Raw genomic sequence first — 19,759 nt, forward strand, 5'->3', positions numbered from 1 at the left:
TCTTTGTATAAGAAGAACAAGAAGAATTATGATCACTACTATTATCATTATATTTTGAATAGTCACTTAGTCTCTGTTGCGCTTTAGACATTAATGAAAAGTACAACGTTTCAAATTCATTTCTTTCTTCTAATTGAATTGTCGTATCATCTACTAAACATTCCAACTTGGTTTGAATTTCATCATAATGTTGGTAAATAATTTCTACCTTACCTAGTCGCAATTGCAATTCATTACTCTGGTATTGGTTTAATAAGTCACATAAGCTGTTAAGATAGTTGGAAAAGGCAGTTAGGCGTCCCTTGTAACTCGCTCGTTTTTTGATCAATTCCTTTTCTTCTTTGTCCGTCATTCTGGGAAACTGATGCGTCTGAAAGGTGATTAATGTACGAGAAACGAATATCTTAGTGTTCCATGGATTAACTTCACCGTGCGGGTGCGGGTGCCGGGTCCATCAGCATCACGTGGAATCCTCTTGTAAAATCCTTAGTGCCAATCCTCGCTCCAATGAATTATCAAATCCATAGATCGCTGGATCAGATCCGGTTCGAAGGACCAAAATATGTTTAGGTATGATGGAACTTGGAATTAGATGGCCAAATAAAATTCTTGTGCAAATCTTTTTAACAAAAACGTGTATTCCTCAAGGTGAAAAAATTAAAAATCAAGTTTACAAAAGTTATAATTATCACTGACACTGACAACTGACATATGACGTTTTACATTTTTAATTTATTAGTTTTAAGTGTTGCTACTACCCTTTTAGTATAAATGAATCTTATAATTTATTTAAACAAATAGACGACAATTGACCATGCCCTTTTTCTCCGAAACTACTGCATCTAAAATTTTGGGAAAAATACAGAAATAAGCTTTTTACTTGAACATTTCTGGTAAAATTTTAAAGTATGATATTTTTGAATACTTATGAAGGTCAGTTTTGGGGGGCAAGATGGAAAATTCAAAAACAATTTTTTTCAATCTGCATCATGTGATACATCAAATGACAGGTCTTAAGAAGAGGATTTTAAAAATATTTTTATTGTAATTTTGAAATAAATAGTTTCCAAGTTATTCGAGAAAATAGACCATTCCCCACGCTTTTCTCCGAAACTACCAAACCTAAAATTTAAAAAAAAAACTATAGTTAGCTTTCTACTTGAAGATTTCCTTTTTGAACATGAAGGTCACTTTTGGGGGGCAAGATGGAAAGTTCAAAAAAAATTTTTTTTTAACTGAATCATGTGATACCTCAAATAAAAGGCCTTGATGAGAGGATTTTAAAAATATTTTTATTGTAATTTTAAAATAAATAGTTTCCAACTTATTCAAGAAAATAGACTATTCTCCCCCTTTTCTCCGAAACTACTAAACCTAAATGATTACGGTGGATATCTTATAAGGCTAATTGCACATTGCCTAGTGCCATTGCAAGGTAATAATGATTTTTCTTTGTTCACTTTGTATCTTGATATTATTTGAAATCAGAAACCTTTTGGAGTGGGGACGTAACGATTTTTATTATTTAAACAATATTTATGCTATTTATATAATAAACAATTAAAAAACAAAACACTAAAACACAAACATAAGCAGGGAACTAATAAGCAGAAGAAAACATTATAATATTTTCTATCTACTGATTACTTTGAAGCCGGTGCCAATGGTACAATTAATGGGCAGTCAATCAATCGTACCTTCTTTTTCCGCCTTTAGGATTGGAATTGTTTTCCCAAATATATATGGGGCGTACTTCGAAATATACCCTTTACAAAAAACAAAGAATTATCAAAATCGGTCCGGTCAACTCAGTAAAAAGTAACGCATAGTTTTCTACTGATCATCAGTTAGTACATAATATGATATATAGAACTTAGTATGATATTATTTTTCGCTGTTTAGTTTAGTCAGTATGTTTTATGTTTTTGAAGTCGGTTGAATTTATTTTGTTTTTTAAAAAATTTTAATTTTTAAATTTTCAGTGTAATCATACCAGATAAAGATCTAGTGCCAGAGGTATGTTGCTATGAGTCGTGTTAAAATATTGTATGTAATAACGTCGTCTGACTTAGATTTAAGCAAATTAATGAGTAAGACACACGACAAAAGAGCATATCAAGTCCAAACACAAGGTAGGTAACTGTTGTAAACCGTTAAAGAGTTCCTTCGTGTGTGTTTCGACTCCGTCATCAGATCGACTCCAGACCTTCATTAAATTGTAGTGCTATAAAAAGGTTAATGAAAAAAATATAAAAGGCTATAGTTGTCTTTATAATTTTTGAAAGTTTCCCTCGATTTCTCCAGGATTCCATCATCAGATCCTGATATTGTGACAATGTGACCACTTCAGGAGTATACATTTTCAAACAAAAAAAATTCAAAATTGGTTACGAAATTACGAAGTTTTGAGGTAACAAACATTAAAAAAAATACGCGTTGAATTGAGAACCTTTTCCTTTTTTGTGAACTCGGTTAAAATGTTTAACGACTGTGACACTAGTAGTTTTATAGCTTCTGTCAGTTTTTTTATCAATAACAATACTTTAATCTTAAAAAGCCTAATCGCCTAATCTCTATAGGACACCGAAAATTAATTTATGATTATTGATTAATTTATCAATGAATATTTGGTATCTTATATACTTTTATCTAAGAAATGGTCACGTCTCTGGTCTGGTGTAATTCTAAAATGGAACGATCTTCTGCTACGCATCATGGCGACCAAATTGTTACTTATTAGAGGTTTAATTTAAAATTTGAACTGGCTTGCACATAGAAAGCTGTTTAGTGAAAAAAAAATACTTTGGCGCGTAAAAAACTATTGTTATTAGTTGTTATTCAACTTCGTCTTTGGTTTTCAATTAGTAATTACACGTAAATTTAACGGAAGCAACGACTTCCCATTAAAACTTAAAAATTCAGAATCACGCCGAAAACACTAGTAAGTACCTATTCAACAAACTTCAACCTCGTTAGAATTATCCAAACTAACATATTTCCCGGATAATCCACATTAAATTTTAAGAATTGTACATTCAATAATTGTATTTTCATATTGTCAAATAAAAGTTCTGATAATTTCTGCGCATTATTTGTGATAAGTAATATACAAGTCTTGGCCTCAACTAGGCATTGATGGACTTACGTATATGTGCCATTGGTTATTTATATATTTATTTTGTGTTAAGGTTTTCGGCATTAAGTATACCTTCATCATTTTATTAATCCATTTTCTTAAAATATATTGAATTAAGAATTTCGTGTTTATCTTGAACACACGTAACGATAATATCTCGTGGATTAACTAATATTATGTTGATAATAATATTATGGTGAATTAGTTAGGTAGATAGGAATACAAAATATTTATAGCAAAAAACTCATAAGTGGATTAAAAAAAATAAGGAAACCAATAAATAAACTTAGTAACTTTTTAATACCTTCTTTTTAAAGATAGGCTCGCGCTTGACTACAATAATTATAATCGTCGTCGTCATCAACCCATATTCGGCTCACTGCAGAGCTCGAGTCTCCTCTCAGACTGAGAGGGGTAAGGCCAATAGTCCACCACGCTGGCCCAATGCGGATTGGCAGACTTCACACACGCAGAGAATTATGATAATTCTCTGGTATGCAGGTTTCCTCACGATGTTTTCCTTCACCGATTAAGACACGTGATATTTAATTTCTTAAAATGCACACAACTGAAAAGTTGGAGGTGCATGCCCCGGACCGGTTTCGAACCCACACCCTCCGGAATCGGAGGCAGAGGTCATATCCACTGGGCTATCACGGCTCACGGGCATATAATTATAATATAACTAATCTATTGCCTGAAAACAGAGAGAGAGAAAAGGAAGCATCTGTGGAAGGACAAAACTGTACCGGTAGCCGTGTGTGAGAAGAAAAACCGGATAAGTGCGAGTTGAACTCTCGTGACGTGGGTTCCGAACGTTAACTATGTGGGTGAAACTGCGGGGCGTCTCTTAGCGGTTGTTTTTCGTCTTTTAGAAATTTTGTATTATCTCTGAAACTATACGACTAATTAACATACTGTAAAATCTTATCTCTATAATATCCTCTTGATTATTAAGTAATTTATTTTGATAATAATTTAAGTTTGGATGTGTAAATAATGACGTAAATCTTAGTATAAAATTTAAATAATTTATCAAAGTACAAAAGGTATATCTGCTAAAAGATAAAAGATTAATATATGCTGTCGCGACATTTTTTGTAGAAAATGATGTGTTTTGCAAAGTTGTAGTAAATTATGTTATTCTAACATCAATAGTTTTTGCAGCGCACGCCATGTAAACAAAACTTTCGTACACCTTGAGTTACATTATTGGAATTTCAAGAAGGATCCCTAATTGTTTTGAAAATAAAATATTGCCTATAGCCTTCCTCGATAAATGGGCTATCTATCACTGAAAGTATTTTTCAATTCGGACCAGTAGTTCCTTAGCGCGTTCAATCAATCAAACAAACAAACAAACTCTGCAGCTTTATAATATTAGTATAGATATGTAGTTGAGAGGCATGGTATTTTTCAATTTACAATCTTGAAATGATTCTGGGGATATTGTGGGACATCTTCTTTGAACTGGACTGGTTTGGTACATTCGGAGAAAACTGACAGACATTTAAATGTGCGCGAATGATATTATAAGGGTTTCGTTTTTGTACTACGTACGTTCGGAACCCTACAAAGCAAAGATTGTCTGGATATTTGCAAAATAAATAAAATTATAATATATCAAATATTTATTATAATATATCAATATTTCAAAATCTATTAAATTTTATTTATCGCAAATAGATGAAAATTCATACAGTTTTAGCTTCCTTACATTAAATGCGCATTTTCTAACAATTGTAACGGCAGCAGCTACACTAGTAATTTTATGTAAGATAATAAGATAAGATCTTCTTAGCTTTTATACCTTGTATCAGTTTTTATCAATAATACTAGGTATAACCTTAACAAATCCTAATCTCCACCGAAAACATACCCTAGCATGTTATGTTGTTATTGCTCGTTGTATTAATTTACCAATAAAACTTTTTATCTAAGGAAAATGCTTAATCTGCACAACGACACCGAAAACAAAGCTTAGTTTATGATTGATAATCTGTATATTATATACGAGTTATCTACGAGTATACATAAGATAAAGTGTAAAATTTTCATTGAAGGGCATTAATTATACAATCGATACTGAAGCCAAAAATATTTTCGGTTCAACATGAACACAAAATTTATACTCCACTCTAAAATAACAATCATACTGTTTTACACTGCGGAGGGGGGTGGAACACTGGTGGGTATAAGTGTAATTAAGAAGATTCTTAATAAAGTTTGCCTTATAAGGTTGCGGCAGCCAGGATAAGGCTTTTTTTAAGTTTGTGTTACGATCCATAACTTTGTCTGTATTAATTTTATTCAAAGTTTTTAATAATATAACAAAAAAGCATAAAAGAAAAATTGACCAATCAGTTGTGAAAGCATCAATGCGAAGGCATAAGGATCAGCTTTCTTAGCTTACTAGCAAACATATCTATATTAGGCTTCCCAAATTGTTATAATTTTAGAAAAACATAGGGTGCCAGTTCACACTCTGTATGAGTTTTATTTTTATAGATTTAAAACCAACCATAGCATTTTCTGATGACTTAATCAAAATAGGAAGCACATATAAACAACTTTCATTCCTCGTAAAAGTATTTCATGTGGGACTTAGTTCAAATGAGATAATTGCACGCTTCCCATGCGATTGATACAGGCAATAGCAGTTGTGTTGTCTATTCGCATAATAATTTGGACATTATGTAAAACTTGCAATGATCTTCAACGAAAAAGAGCAGCAAGAGGCTATAAAGTATTATTATGAAGCTCTTTTTCTTGCTTGTCCAAAAACATTAGCTTGTTGACTACCGCAAGAGACGCCTCAACTAGTCGTCGAAGCATAAGCAAAGATTTCAATAATATAAAAAGTATTGCGAACACGACTCGATATTATTATCCCACCGAGTAAGCTCGTCAATGAGAATATTTTTGTGTAATTTCAAAATCTTTTGTTTTAAATTTTTTTCTCTGTTTGTCTTCTGTGTGACCCCCAACCTATAGCAGGACAAATTGAAATTAATAAACCAATGAATTTAGCAAAGTCTCTTAATTTACACCTGTCTATAGAATTTAATTATTTCAATTTCATATTTGATTCATTTAATTTTTTCAGTAAAGACTAAAGGTGCTGTATTTAACCCAGAGGGTAAACAATTAAATTCATAACACTTAAAAGTATTTACGATTTGATTTTAAACATAAAATCAAATCGTAATTTGATTTAATAATTTGGTTGTATTAGTATTAAAAAATAGGCGTCTTTTAAATCGGCAGAGGCTAAAAAACATCCAGGAGGAGACGAGCTTATTGGTGGTTCTGAGATCCTCCACTTTAAAATGTGGAGGTTTAATAAATTGTGTATGAAGAATTACAGAACAAGAAATGCCGTCCGACAAGTCGTCCGTACCGCAAGTCGTTGCAATGCGGCGATGACATAACTAATAATAACAAATGAGGGTATATATTTCTAATGCCGGATCTTAACCATGACCGACGTCGTAAGCGGACAAAGCACTGAGATTGAATAATGGGATTGAAAAATAAGAAATAATGCGCATTGCATTCACATTGCGTGTCGCCAGAGGCCTCCCTTCTCAACCCGCATCCCGGTCCGCTCCTTCGCAAGCTCTTGAGTTCAGAGACCGACCGCCACAGAACACTAATACTCCTAAGCCGACCGCAGTGTTCGGTAAGGGTAGGTACTTCGCTACGCCCACGGTGGTATGGTATTTCTCCAAAAAAAAAACTGCTTTATTCAACCGGACGAAGTCGCAAGCGTCCGCTAGTCTATTAATAAATATTTCAAACACAACGATAATACTCGTACCTAGATTAACTAATAATTTGTTATTGGTGAATAGATAGGTATAGGGGCAGCGGGAATATTAAAATCAGTATTTCTTTTATCCTGTAATTTCATTTATTACTAGATATGTCTTAGTTAACTATTTTGGACTATCCAATTAGCGTAAGCTCTTACGTCGGTGCTAACTCCTGGATAGAAGGGATGGCCACATAAAAAGTTCCATGATATAACTCCGACGAGAATATCGCCTTGGTGCACGACGGGGCCGCCATAGTCCCAGGTGCAAAAGTCCTGGCCACCGATGTCGAGCAGACCGGTGCACAGGTTTCCAGGAAACACTTGGCGCATATTTTCGAAACCTGGTTGGGTCCTAAGTTCCGCATAGCGCTGTGTGCAGAGCGCATGATTTACAACGCGGACATCCACATGTCTTAGCTGCTGTGATCGAGGGATTCCGACTCCGGGCTGTAAAAAAGATAAATATAATATTTTTGAAGTGAAGTGATAACTTCTTTTGGGAGGGTAACCTCCCTTGTACTTGAAAACAATAGGACCAGAACTTGGCGGTCCTATTAGAGCTTTCAGAATCAAAACAAGACCTTAATAGCTAAGGTGGTACTTTTCAGGGCAATATTCACACGTACTTTTAGGAACACTAATAATAATAATGGTCTCCTGGACCAGAGGTTGCCTTATTACAAGTATACATCGGTGCCAGTGTTTGAGCACGGCGGAGTCCGGCTCTATTGGGACCGGTCCATCATCACGTACAGGACTATTCTTGTGAATAAGTTTTGATTCAAGAATTTTTTTTGTTACTCCAGAATTTATTCCAGGTTATGTTAACTCTTCTTTTAACCTCGACTACGTGTCTTGTTTTCGAGAAGGATATTTGTTGATCCAAATAGACATAACTTAGAACATATTCTAAAGGATTGTTATTGACTTTATTGGTATGGTATTGTGGTTTGTCATGACCTTAGTTTGGTAGTATTTTTGCTTACATCATTTAATTCGATAATCATTTCCTGTAATTGAGATGTTGTTTCAGAGAAGAGCATGATGTGTGCAAAGCGAAGTTTTCATTATACTAGCTATAAAAATTCTAGGTGCTAAGGGTTCATCCTGTCTAGCGCCTCTACAAATGTTTATTTCAGGCTCTTTTCTTTCTAGCTTTACACGGCTTTTGCTTTTGTTGTATATGCAAATATAGGTAAGTAGGTAGGTTTTTACAAATATAGGTAAGTTAAGCTATTTTATACAATTTTTTAAATTTTATCTTATCGTGAGTGTTTAGTTTATTATGCGTTTTTTTCTCATTATTTAATTTTCAAGCTATTGCATAACTTTTATGGCGGGCCTTGAGCGCGAGGACCGAATCAAGAAATTCCGTATCGAAATTATAAACCTATCACCCAAGTCGTGCATTAAGTTAACAAATTTCGACGTTTTCATATCGACACAGTAGTGTGAAATTATGGGGCAAATCTTATTAAACCAGACTTCGATTCCAGCTCTACGTAAAGATATTTTTTATTTTATTTATTTATTATTCTTTTCTTTAGAAAAAAATACTGCATAAATAAATAATTATAATTGCTTATGTTGTAAAAGAATTGTATGCCACGGCAGTCCCCGAGTGCCACACGTGTTTATTTTATTTTATATATTAGCTCCAAATCTGAATGACAATAAATTGTGAATTATTCCACCTGAATTATAAATTGTTGTTCCACATTAGTGTTCTTATTTTTAAATCTACACTCCTGAATCTCTCTGAATCTAGTTTAATACCAAAACGTTGTGCATTCATACTTACATTATAAATACCCCATCCTGCAATGTAGACCCGCTGGTTATCCGGGAGCGCATAATTTGCCCCTGCGATCCGAGCAGGTCTGATTCTGTTGGAGAGTGGTGCGGCGGTTCTGAGCCTCATGATTAAAATATCATGTTCACGCCTTCTATTGTCAAAACCACTGTGTACGATGACCTGAGAAACAAGGAGCAAGGTACCGCCGGTTAATTCGGTTGTTCCTAAGCGTATCCCTTGATCCTCAGCACGTGGACTCGCGCCTCTGTAAAAAAGGAGGAAAAAGTTAGTCATTCTTCCCGTAGAGAGTATTCTATAATTTATTACCCAACTGCAAGAAGGGTATGTTGTATGTATGTATGTAACTATATAATATTCTTTATTACCTTATATTTTCCAAACCGCTGAATAGATTTACATAAATAAGATATAGTTATATTGTTCTTAATAACCCAATTGTTAGATAGGTGAAATTAAAAAAACCACCACGACGCCTGTGTGACGACTCGAGGTGAAAAAAAACTTTTTATTTTAGAATTTTGCAATGTGGGTATCAAACTCAAGGGCTTATGATAAGGATTTTAAAGTAGTATATCATGTCCATATTAAAAAACTTCAGTAAGAAAAAAGTTATTTATTAATAATTGTCAAACTATACTAATATTATGAAGCTGAAGAGTTTGTTTGTTTGATTGATTGAACGCGCTAATCTCAGGAACTACTGGTCCGATTTGAAAAATTAGTGTTAAATAGCACATTTATCGAGGAAGGCTATAGGCTATATCCCCATATTCCCACGGGAACGGGTACCACGCGGGTGAAACCGCGCGGCGTCAGCTAGTACAAAATATGCAAGGCGGATGACTATATGTGTGGAAAGTTTTGTAAAGTAAAGTTATAGAACACCTAAAATAGACTGAATTAAATATAATATATTGATTATAAAAATCAGACACGTGCGAGTCAGATTTTTTTTTCTTTTCATCATCATCATCATCATATCAGCCGATGGACGTCCACTGCAGGACATAGGCCTTTTGTAGGGACTTCCAAACATCACGATACTGAGCCACCTGCATCCAGCGAATCCCTGCGACTCGCTTTTTTCTTTTCAGTTTTTATATTTTATGCAGTCGGGTATTTTTATTATTTTATTTTTTGTATATCCGTTTTGACGGCTTCCGTGGCGCAGTGGCATTTCCAGACGGTGGTCCTGGGTTCGATCCCCGGCTGGGCTAGTTGAGGTTATCTTTGGCTGGTGGAAGGTTTCGGCTGTGGCTAGTTACCAGTGCCACCCTACCAAAGACGTACCGCCAAGTGATTTAGCGTCCCGGGACGATGTCGTGTAGGGGCGTGGATTTTCATCATCCTTCTAACAAGTTAGCCCACTTCCATCTTAGATTGCTTCATCACTTATCATCAGGTGAGATTGTAGTCAAGGACTTACTCGTAAAAAAAATATTATCCGTTTGATAATTAATAATATATCGTTTCGTCATTAATTTAACAGAGAAACAACTCTTTTTTTAACATAAACAACTCTTTTTTCTTAAATGAATCGAGTATACATACATAAAAGAAGGTGCAGCCACCACATTTGTGGGCGTGATGAGAGTGCCGCCGCCTCCAGGGTGGAAATTCCCACCCCATTGCCAATTCGTGTTGGCCATGAAGGGGTAAGTGTAGATGCTTGCGAGGGTTCCACCTATGATACGGCCATTTTGTTGCGGCTTTGCTGCTAGAATAATAATGAATATTCATTATTTTTACAACAAATTTTATCATATTAAAATATATTATGACTAGCTGTGCCCGGCGGTGTTACCCGCGAAAAACAACCATGTAGTAAGTAGGTAATTTAATTTTAGGTGATAAAAAGTAGCCTATGTGTTAATCCAGGTGATAATCGAAGCTAATTAGTCAATAGTCGCGGCGTATAAATATCTTAAAAACTTCAGTTTGTGATGAACAAATTTATCATCTTTTGCGTCTTAAAGTTGAATATTATTTTTAAGCAGCAATTTAAAAAGTGTTGTTACAATAGACTACATGCCCTTGAAAAAAAAATTACCTGTGAAATGAACCAACGTGAAAAACGTTTAAAAGGCAGTTACCATATCAGAAAATAACTTAAAATTGAGCTATGCCGTCACTTCTGACACTTCTGAGCGGTGCAGGTGGGTACGCGAGTGAACGTAATTTCTCAGATATAAATGATGAATTACGACTAATTATTATTAATACGACTTTATTATAGTGATAAAGATGATTAAAAATAAAAAACCTAAAAAATGTCGAAAAACCTAGTGTACTTGGATATCTCTGTAAAAATTAAAGAGTGTCAAAATGTCATCATATTGAAAACAGGCAAAGATGAAAATTCACTTTCAGAAAGTGGGTTCAAAGTGTGTTTCCTCGCAAATGTGTTATAAAACGTCGTATGACATACGTGCGGTTTGATAATTACAGCCTCTGATTCCTTACTATAGCTCTCGCCTTTGGCTCGAGCTGCAATATCGCCTCGGCTGTAATTTTCAACTCACCGCACGTATATCATAATGTACTATTATTTTTTACATGATCAACCCTTTCGGAGTGAAAAAAGCAATTGTGACGAAGTTTTTGAAAATAATGTACGAATGTGTTACATCTTTGGAATCCATATTAAATGAACACGTTTTTAAACTAGATGTACAACTTTGCCTAGTATATATTTTTTTCAATGTGGCCGTTAAAGTTACGTACAAAAAAATTGTTAAGCATAAAAAAGTTTAAAGTTTAATCCCGTTTTAAAGCAGAAAAAACCAAAGTTGTATTAGCTGAAACAACTATTCCTAAATATTGTAGCAATTGTATATAGTATGTAATAAGTAAAATAATACCCCGTATAAATGCTCTCCAACACAAAAATTCCCTTCAATGTACAGAAATTGACCTTACAGTTTTATTGTATGTATAGATATATAGATTAAATTTTACATTTTAACGGTAGTCAATGTATCTGTTACCTATAGCAAACATAACTTGAAAATAAAATACAGCCGATTTCAATAACACAAAAACATACCTACTTAACTAAATAGCGAAAAATAACATAATTATTATATTTCATTAAGTATGTAGGTTTTATTGAACACAATTGAAGGTGTTCCTCATTTTGACTTCACTAAATAATCCTTTCCATAAGTATCTAGATCAAAAAGTAGAGCAACCCAACTTTACTTAACTTTAATACTGAAGAGAAAGTAAATCGCTTAAAATAAGTGTTTCTACGCCCTTATTAAGTTATTTTCCTCAAAACTCCTTGGCCATAAGACAAAACCTCTTCTATAAAAAACTCTTATTAGTCCGATAGTAACCTATACATGCGGAACGTGGGTTCTCACCGTCACAGAAGCGAATAGATTAGCAATGTTCGAGAGGAAAGTGCAAAATATTTGGGCTTCTAAGAATTACAGATGGAACCACAGAATGAACTACGAATTGGAAAATCTAGCGAAAGGAGAAACAATAGTGAAAAATAGTAAAGCCCAAAGCTCAGTAGCTAGGGCATGTAGAGAGGATGCCAAATATTAGAGGGTCTAAAGTGATGGCAAAATGGAGACCACGGGTAAAAAGATTAAAAGGAAAACCTAAAAAAGATGGCTAGATTGTGTGAAAGAAGACTTGCAAAAAACGGGGGAAATTAGCTGAAAAAAACAAAAAAAAGAATGAAATATAATAGTGGTAGATGACCCACAAAAGGTTGTTACACCAAAGGAAGAAGAAGAAGGTACACTTACCGCAGGCCGCACCAACAAGCACTAAAAATACGAGTAGGCGCATCTTCCAACCAGTGTAACGACAGTGACAAGAGTAGTCTTACATAGGATATCCTTTGCTATTATAGCTTCTGTCAGTTTTTATCAATAATACTTTAATCTTAACAAGTCGCGTAATCTCCACAGTACACCGAAAGTTAATTTATGATTGTTGAATAATTTATCAATAAAACTTTTTATTTAAGGTAGGTAAGTAATCTGCACAACAGCACCGAAAAGTAGCCTAGCTTATGATTATAGTATAACTTTTACTATCTATACTAATACTAGCGGACGCCCGCGACTTCGTACTCGTAAAAATCATTGTAATAGTAGATTGTTACTGTGGGTAGTAAGAATCAATTCCCGAGCTATTTAGACGCCCGAGCGTAACGAGGACTGCTATAGTCTAAAAATTACTTAACCGTAGATTTTATACTTGTTATGGTCATTTTCCGTAAGGTTACCCGTAGGGTACGAAATATGAATATCCAGAAAACGTTAAATGTTTCATAACCGATAACCCGTATACATTGAAGTTACCCGTATACCCGAGAGAAATTTTCTATGCGAGTGAAGGTAAGACATTTTAAAATGGGGTTGTATCTAGATTCTAATCATAGGAAAATAACATGGTGTTAAGGATGTATAACCGAAAATGTGATGCTCACGCTACTTATCCCCCTCACGCGGGAAGCGGTCATGTGCTAAAATACCGAATCCAACTTAGCTTTAGAATTGTAAGGGAATAGAAGATGGGTGGGTAGGGGCTAGGTGGCTGGTGGTAGAGCAGAAGTAGGATAGAAATATTGTAGGGGTAGGGTAAAAGTATCGTAGAGGTACGGTAGTGGTATAATAGGGGTAGGTACAGGTAGGGTAGCAGTTTCGTAGGGGACTAGGGGTAGGATAGAAGTAACTTTGTTGTTGAAATAGTACTCAATGGCACTGCAACTTTTGCAACCCAAAAGTTGTAGCGCCATTGAGTACTATTATATTAATTCTTACAACAAAGACCACTTTATTATTATCAACCATCATCATTATCAATTAACATTCAGCTAACTGCTAAGCTCAAGTCTTCTCTCAGAATTTAAGAGGTTAAGCGAATAGTTCACCAGCTGGCCCAATGCGGATTTGCAGACTTTACACACGCAGAGAATTAAGAAAATTCTCTGGTATGCAGGTTTCTTCACGATGTTTTCCTTTCACCGTTTGAGACAAATGATATTTAATTTCTTAAAATGCACACAACTGAAAAGTTGGAGGTGCATGCCCCGGACCGGATTCGAATCCACACCTTCCGGAATCGGAGGCAGAGGTCATATCCACTGGGCTATCACGGCTAATTGTTATCATTTCATCAATACAAATTAGTAAATGAAATAGAAGTGTCTCTCTGTGATTTCAAAATGTCGGTGTTTTGTTCAAGGGCGTGTAGTAATTTTCACGATACCAAAACACAAAACCGGCCAAGTGTATGTTGAGTCACGTGCAGTGTAGATTAAGTTAGCACTTTAGTCATTATGTAATGCACAAGAATAACGATATCGATATTCCACAGGTTTCTTCTATCGATCTCCTATTAAAAATTGGATGCACAATCAGCGACCAACTGTCCCCACTGTCCCCACAATGAGTGTCAAACACAACTTCTTGGCACTCAATTCAAGTAGTTGCATTTGCAAATTCAACCTAAAACTCAATCCTTAAGGTTAAATTTGCTCTGAATTTGGGATTTTATTGAAAATTGGACTATATTTAAAGGCCTTTAGGTATAATTTTCTTCTAAAATTGTCAAAGAAATATTGGCCAGTTTTTAAGTGAAATTTTCAATGTGTAAATTTCAGTGAGGACAATGATCCCACACCATAAAAACGACAATAAAAAATTCATCCTCCCATTGCATGTAGGGAAGGATCCCCAAAAACTTACTTTACTTGTTAGGGCCCGCGTTAACAAGTACCCTACCCCTGCCTTTCCCCTGCCCTTCCTCTGCCCTACCCCTCCCTACTCCAACCCAACCCCTGCCCTAGCCCTACCCTACCCCTATCCTACCCCTACCCCTACCTACCTAAAAATTTTACTGATTGCATTTTTGGCATCAGTATCGATCACGAATCACCCCCTGATAGCTATTTTGGAAATATATTTCAATTCATTTATATTTTACAGAATTTACCTCTATACAGATTTATTATAAATAGGTACCTATAGAAGATATAGATAAGTTGGTTATTTATATTACTTTATACTTTATATTATTACCTTCATCATTTTATTAATCCTTTTCCTTAAAATATCTTGAATTTCGTGTTTATCTTGAACAAACGTAACGATAATATCTCGTGGATTAACTAACCAATACCACCAATACTAATATTATGTTGATAAGGTGAATTAGTAAGGTAAGGGGGCAAGATGGGAATATATATATATATATATGTGGGAAATGTTAGATTTTGCCGATAAATTTATTTTAATTTTGTTAGCAACACTAAACGTCAATAACTTATAATTGTCACTTGTTATGTCAATCTGTCATTGTCAGAATGTAAATGTTGAGAAGAAGTTACGATGTATTGCTCTGTATTATTAAAAATAAAAATCTAGTGCCAAAAGTGTTTGTGTGCCTCGAATCTACAAAAATATCCCACATATATATATATATATATATATATATATATATAAATAGCAAAGCTACAAAGGCTAATCGAAGAATGTAAAAAGGTCTCGGCATACGTAGAGAAGCGGAAAATTTTGCAGGATTATTAATCCAAATCCGACTGTCAAGGGATTCCTTAACTCTACAACCATTGGTCACAAATCCTGGACTTTGCTCGGAATTTTTCTCTCTGCCACGCTATTCAGCCGGCACCCGCACTGTGAATCCATGGATTGCTAAGTGATTCGTCTCAAGGGTTATATCTCAGGGGTATATTTATCCTATGTAGTATTGTACAAGGTTTTCAGAATTACCATGTTATTTTATTTTTCTCAAACATGCTTGGAAATTTGGAACATTCCGGAATTAATCCACATTAATTGTATTTTGAAATAAAAGTTCTGAATTGTAATAGTTTAATATCCGCGCATTATTTGTGAAAAGTACTATAAAAGCCTTGGCCGCAACTAGGCATTGATGGACTTACGTATGTGTGCCTTGGCTTCGCCTCGGCTCACATTCACACGTTCGTCCATCAATGCCTCTCTTGCAATTGTAATGTACTATAGTAATCCTAATCCTATAATGACCGTTTTATTACCGAGCAAGTAGGTACCTTTCTATTTATTAGCTGCTTACAGTATTATATTATCTATCTATGAGTTTATTTATATCTATACTGATATACTTACTAATAATAACATTTGAAGATATTATTTTTATATTTTTAGGGTTCCGAACGTACGTAGTACAAAAACGGAACCCTTATAATCCGCCTCGCGCACATTTTAAGGTCTGTCTGTTTTCTTCGAATGTACACATATAAATTTTGGTGACTCAAATACAGGGATGTATCGTGATTAGGTAAAATTTGAATATGGCGGGCACTTAAAAGATGGAAAGTTACGGGCGGTAAGATGGAAAGTTGAAAAAAAAAAACTTTTACTTGATAAGAGGATTTTAAAAATATTTTTTTTGGAATTTAAAAAAATATATCTTTTAAGTTATTTAAACAAATAGACGAAAATTGAACATGCCCTTTTTCTCCGAAACTACTGCATCTAAAATTTTGAGAAATATACAGAAATAAGCTTTTTACTTGAACATTTCTGGAAAGAATTTAAAGTATTTTTGAATATGAAGGTTACTTTTGGGGGCAAGATGGAAAATTCATAAACAATTTTTTTCAATCTGTATCATGTGATACATCAAATGTCAGGTCTTAAAAAAAATATTTTTATTGTAATTTTGAAATTATTTATTTCAAAATTACAATAAAAATCCAAGTTATTCGAGAAAATAGACCATTCCCCCCGCTTTTCTCCGAAACTACCAAACCTAAAATTAAAAAAAAAATACAAAAGTTAGCTTTCTATTTGAAGATTTCTGAAAAACCTCAGAAATATAAAATTTTTGAATATGAAGGTCACTTTTGAGGTGCAAGATGGAAAACACAAAAAAAAATTCAGTAGGACACACGACAAAAGAGCATATCAAGTCCAAACACAAGGTAACTGTTGTAAACCGTTAAAGAGTTCCTTCGTGTGTGTTTCGACTCCATCATCAGATCGACTCCAGACCTTCATTAAAAATAAATCCGGTAGTCCTATAAAAAGGTTAATGGAAAAAATATAAAAGGCTATAGTTGTCTTTACAATTTTTTAAAGTTTCCCTCGATTTCTCCAGTATTCCATCATCAGATCCTATTATTGACAATGGGACCACTTCAGGAGTATACATTTTCAAACAAAAAAAAAAATTCAAAATTGGTTACGAAATTCCGAAGTTTTGAGGTAACAAACATTTAAAAAAAACACGCGTCGAATTGAGAACCTCCTCCTTTTTTTTGAAGTCGGTTAAAAAGTGTAACGACAGTGACACGAGTAGTTTTATAGCTTCTGTCAGTTTTTATCAATAATAATACTTTAATCTTAAAAAGTCGCCTAATCTCCATAGAACACCGAAAATTGATTTATGATTATTGATTAATTTATCAATGAATATTTGGTAGGTATAAAAGTGTATACTTTTATATAAGATATGTCACTGTGTAATTCTAAAATGGAACGATCTTCTGCTACGCAACAAACAAGACAAAATTGTTACTTATTAGAGGTTTTATTTAAATTTTGAACTGGCTTGCACATAGAAAGCTGTTTAGTGAAAAAAAAATACTTTGGCGCGTAAAAAACTATTGTTATTAGTTGTTATTCAACTTCGTCATTTGTTTTCAGTTAGTAATTACACGTAAATTTAACGGAAGCAACGACTTCCCATTAAAACTTAAAAATTCAGAATCACGCCGAAAACACATTAAATTTTAAGAATTGTACATTCAATAATTGTATTTTCATATTTTCAAATAAAAGTTCTGATAAGTAATATACAAGTCTTGGCCGCAAATAGGCATTGATGGACTTATATTGATGGCTTATTATAAAACTTACCGTTTTGCTGAAAATCGGGAAAAACCCATTTTTTTTGAGATGCGGAACTTTCAGATTTTATTTTTAATGTTATTTTAAACAATCTTACCGATATTCAGCTTGGTGGGAATTTATGTAACTTCGAATGTTTAAAGTTAATAATATATTGTAAGAAAAAGAGTGGGCTGAGAAAGGCTGAGAAGGATATGACGTCACTCGACGATTATCGGAATCATTAGGTTGGCTCGTGCTAAGGCTAGGTAGCGTGAGTTGTTCCAGTGAATGGTGAGAGCGATCAGGTGGGAATGATTTGGTAAGGTTTGGATGGCTTACGGTCGGCTTCAGTGTTGCGGTGGCGTATATACTCCCGAAATTAATCATCAATCTTAATCCGTTTTTTCCTATCTAAGATTGATATATCAATCCATTTCTTACATAAAGCATGCCAATAAGCTATTCTCGGATAGAGTTTGCTTTGGGAGGACGGATCAGAGATTAGAGATACTACTGTGAAAATGTCAATTTTTGCGTGTCAATAACCTATCCGTCCATTTTGACAGTCACTTCGATCGCTGTAAAAATGATCCTAGATTGCAATTGCGCGCAATCTTTACATAAACTTTCTGTCAGTAGGTTATTGAAAAGTAGATAAGAACAGAAAGATAGATTTTCTTAATTTTAGTAAGCGAAATGGCGGTAATAATTTTAGTAAGCGAAACCTATCTATAGGCTATTGAAAACGGCCGTTAGACTTTCCGACTCCAAGTTTTTAGCCTCAAGTATTGAAATTCTGTCAGTTTATTCACCGACTACTAAGAATATCAAAGATTTAATGGTTTCATTTAATTCGTCTCGCATAACTAAAAATTTTTAACAACTCGCCTTACTTCATCTTGCAATTTTCTTAGAGATGTATTAGAATCGGTAAGAGTCACTTGCTGTCGTTCAGGTTTTTCATTCATTTCTGAACGAAAGCTCCGAATTTCGCTCATGATAGCTATGTCTCAGAGGATGTTGCTATTATCGTCTTTAGGGCGTTCCGCAATACCCGCAGGACAAATCCACTTCGATCGGTGCGTAAATAGTTCATCATAGTTTACGCACTCTGAATGGTATAAAAGTAAGCACTCACTACAAGAACATTTGACTCGTTTTTGTGTAACTGTTGCAGTTGCAGGATCCACAAATCATTATTGAAGTAAGATTTCAATATACTATTCCCTTTTAGAAATCCTGAAAATATTTTGTTGATAAATTCACCGATGCGCGCAACTGCTATTTTGCTTGGTCAGGTGTTCGTATGCAATAATGTTAGGCTTGTGACGTAGGTACGAGGAGATCGCAAATTGTCGTAGGTCAGTGATGACAAGAATTTAATTTTTACAAATTGTAATTACTCACGATCCCCAGCTCCGATTCTCGTGATCTAAAACACTAATCGTGAATTAATCTCAAGAACTACACTTTCATATAAAATAACAGACAGAATTTTAATTCTAAAACAAAAAATAAGAACAAAATATAACGGATCGACTATAAAGCAGTGTTATCTCCCGGTGCCGCGGGTAGTCTGTCTGTCAAATGAAAGATCTTATAAAGAAGATCTCAATCATATTTTTTTTGTAATTTTGAAATAAATAGTTTTCAAGTTATTCAAGAAAATAGACCATTCCCCCTCCCTTTTCTCCGAAACTACTAAACCTAAAATATAAGTTTATAGCCGGATTTATATTTGTCTGACGTGTCGTGTTGTGACGCATCAGACTGTCTATAGCGTCTATAGCGTCTCACAGTCGTCTTGTTATTTTTTTCCTAGTTTCACCTATCTAAAACACTTGGGTTATTGAGACAAATCTAACGATATCCTAATTACGTAAATCCGTTCAGTGGTTAGGAAGATATGCGGTAATAAAGAATATTACATACTTATATACATACATACAAGATACGCGCAAAAAACATAACCCTTCTTGCAGTCGGGTAAAAAATACAAAACATTTGCACTAGATGCCTGTAATAAATATTTTGGATGTTGCAAAATTTATACTCCACTCTAAAATAACAATCATACTGTTTTACACTGCGGAGGGGGGTGGAACACTCTTAGACTATTAATAACACTG

General features: G+C 34.4%; 1 protein-coding gene across 2 annotated transcripts; it reads right to left on the bottom strand.

The window, feature by feature from the left end:
* Window positions 1–7,026: 7,026 nt before the first annotated feature.
* LOC112048630 (trypsin, alkaline A) lies at window positions 7,027–12,671 on the bottom strand. 2 transcript variants are annotated; one of them, XM_052883561.1, is made up of 4 exons: window positions 12,531–12,671; window positions 10,321–10,483; window positions 8,755–9,013; window positions 7,027–7,400 (listed from the first exon to the last, which is right to left on the bottom strand). In XM_052883561.1, the coding sequence occupies exons 1-4, from the start codon at window positions 12,571–12,573 to the stop codon at window positions 7,071–7,073; spliced, it is 795 nt and encodes a 264-aa protein (XP_052739521.1). In that variant the 5' UTR covers window positions 12,574–12,671; the 3' UTR covers window positions 7,027–7,070. The 2 variants fall into 2 exon arrangements, with proteins under 2 accessions (XP_052739521.1, XP_052739520.1); XM_052883560.1 differs by having other exon boundaries at window positions 10,321–10,486; window positions 12,531–12,649.
* Window positions 12,672–19,759: the final 7,088 nt, after the last annotated feature.

This window comes from Bicyclus anynana, chromosome 9, assembly GCF_947172395.1.
Source record: "Bicyclus anynana chromosome 9, ilBicAnyn1.1, whole genome shotgun sequence".
Lineage (NCBI taxonomy): Eukaryota > Metazoa > Arthropoda > Insecta > Lepidoptera > Nymphalidae > Bicyclus > Bicyclus anynana.

Bases quoted from the DNA above. Each gene is read 5' to 3' on its own strand.
- LOC112048630 (XM_052883560.1), bottom strand. From the start codon at position 12,573: ATGCGCCTACTCGTATTTTTAGTGCTTGTTGGTGCGGCCTGCG. The intron at 10,487-12,530 runs GTAAGTGTACCT...TTATTATTCTAG, and splicing joins GCTTGTTGGTGCGGCCTGCG to CAGCAAAGCCGCAACAAAAT. The intron at 7,401-8,754 runs GTAAGTATGAAT...TCTTTTTTACAG, and splicing joins CAGGATGGGGTATTTATAAT to CCCGGAGTCGGAATCCCTCG.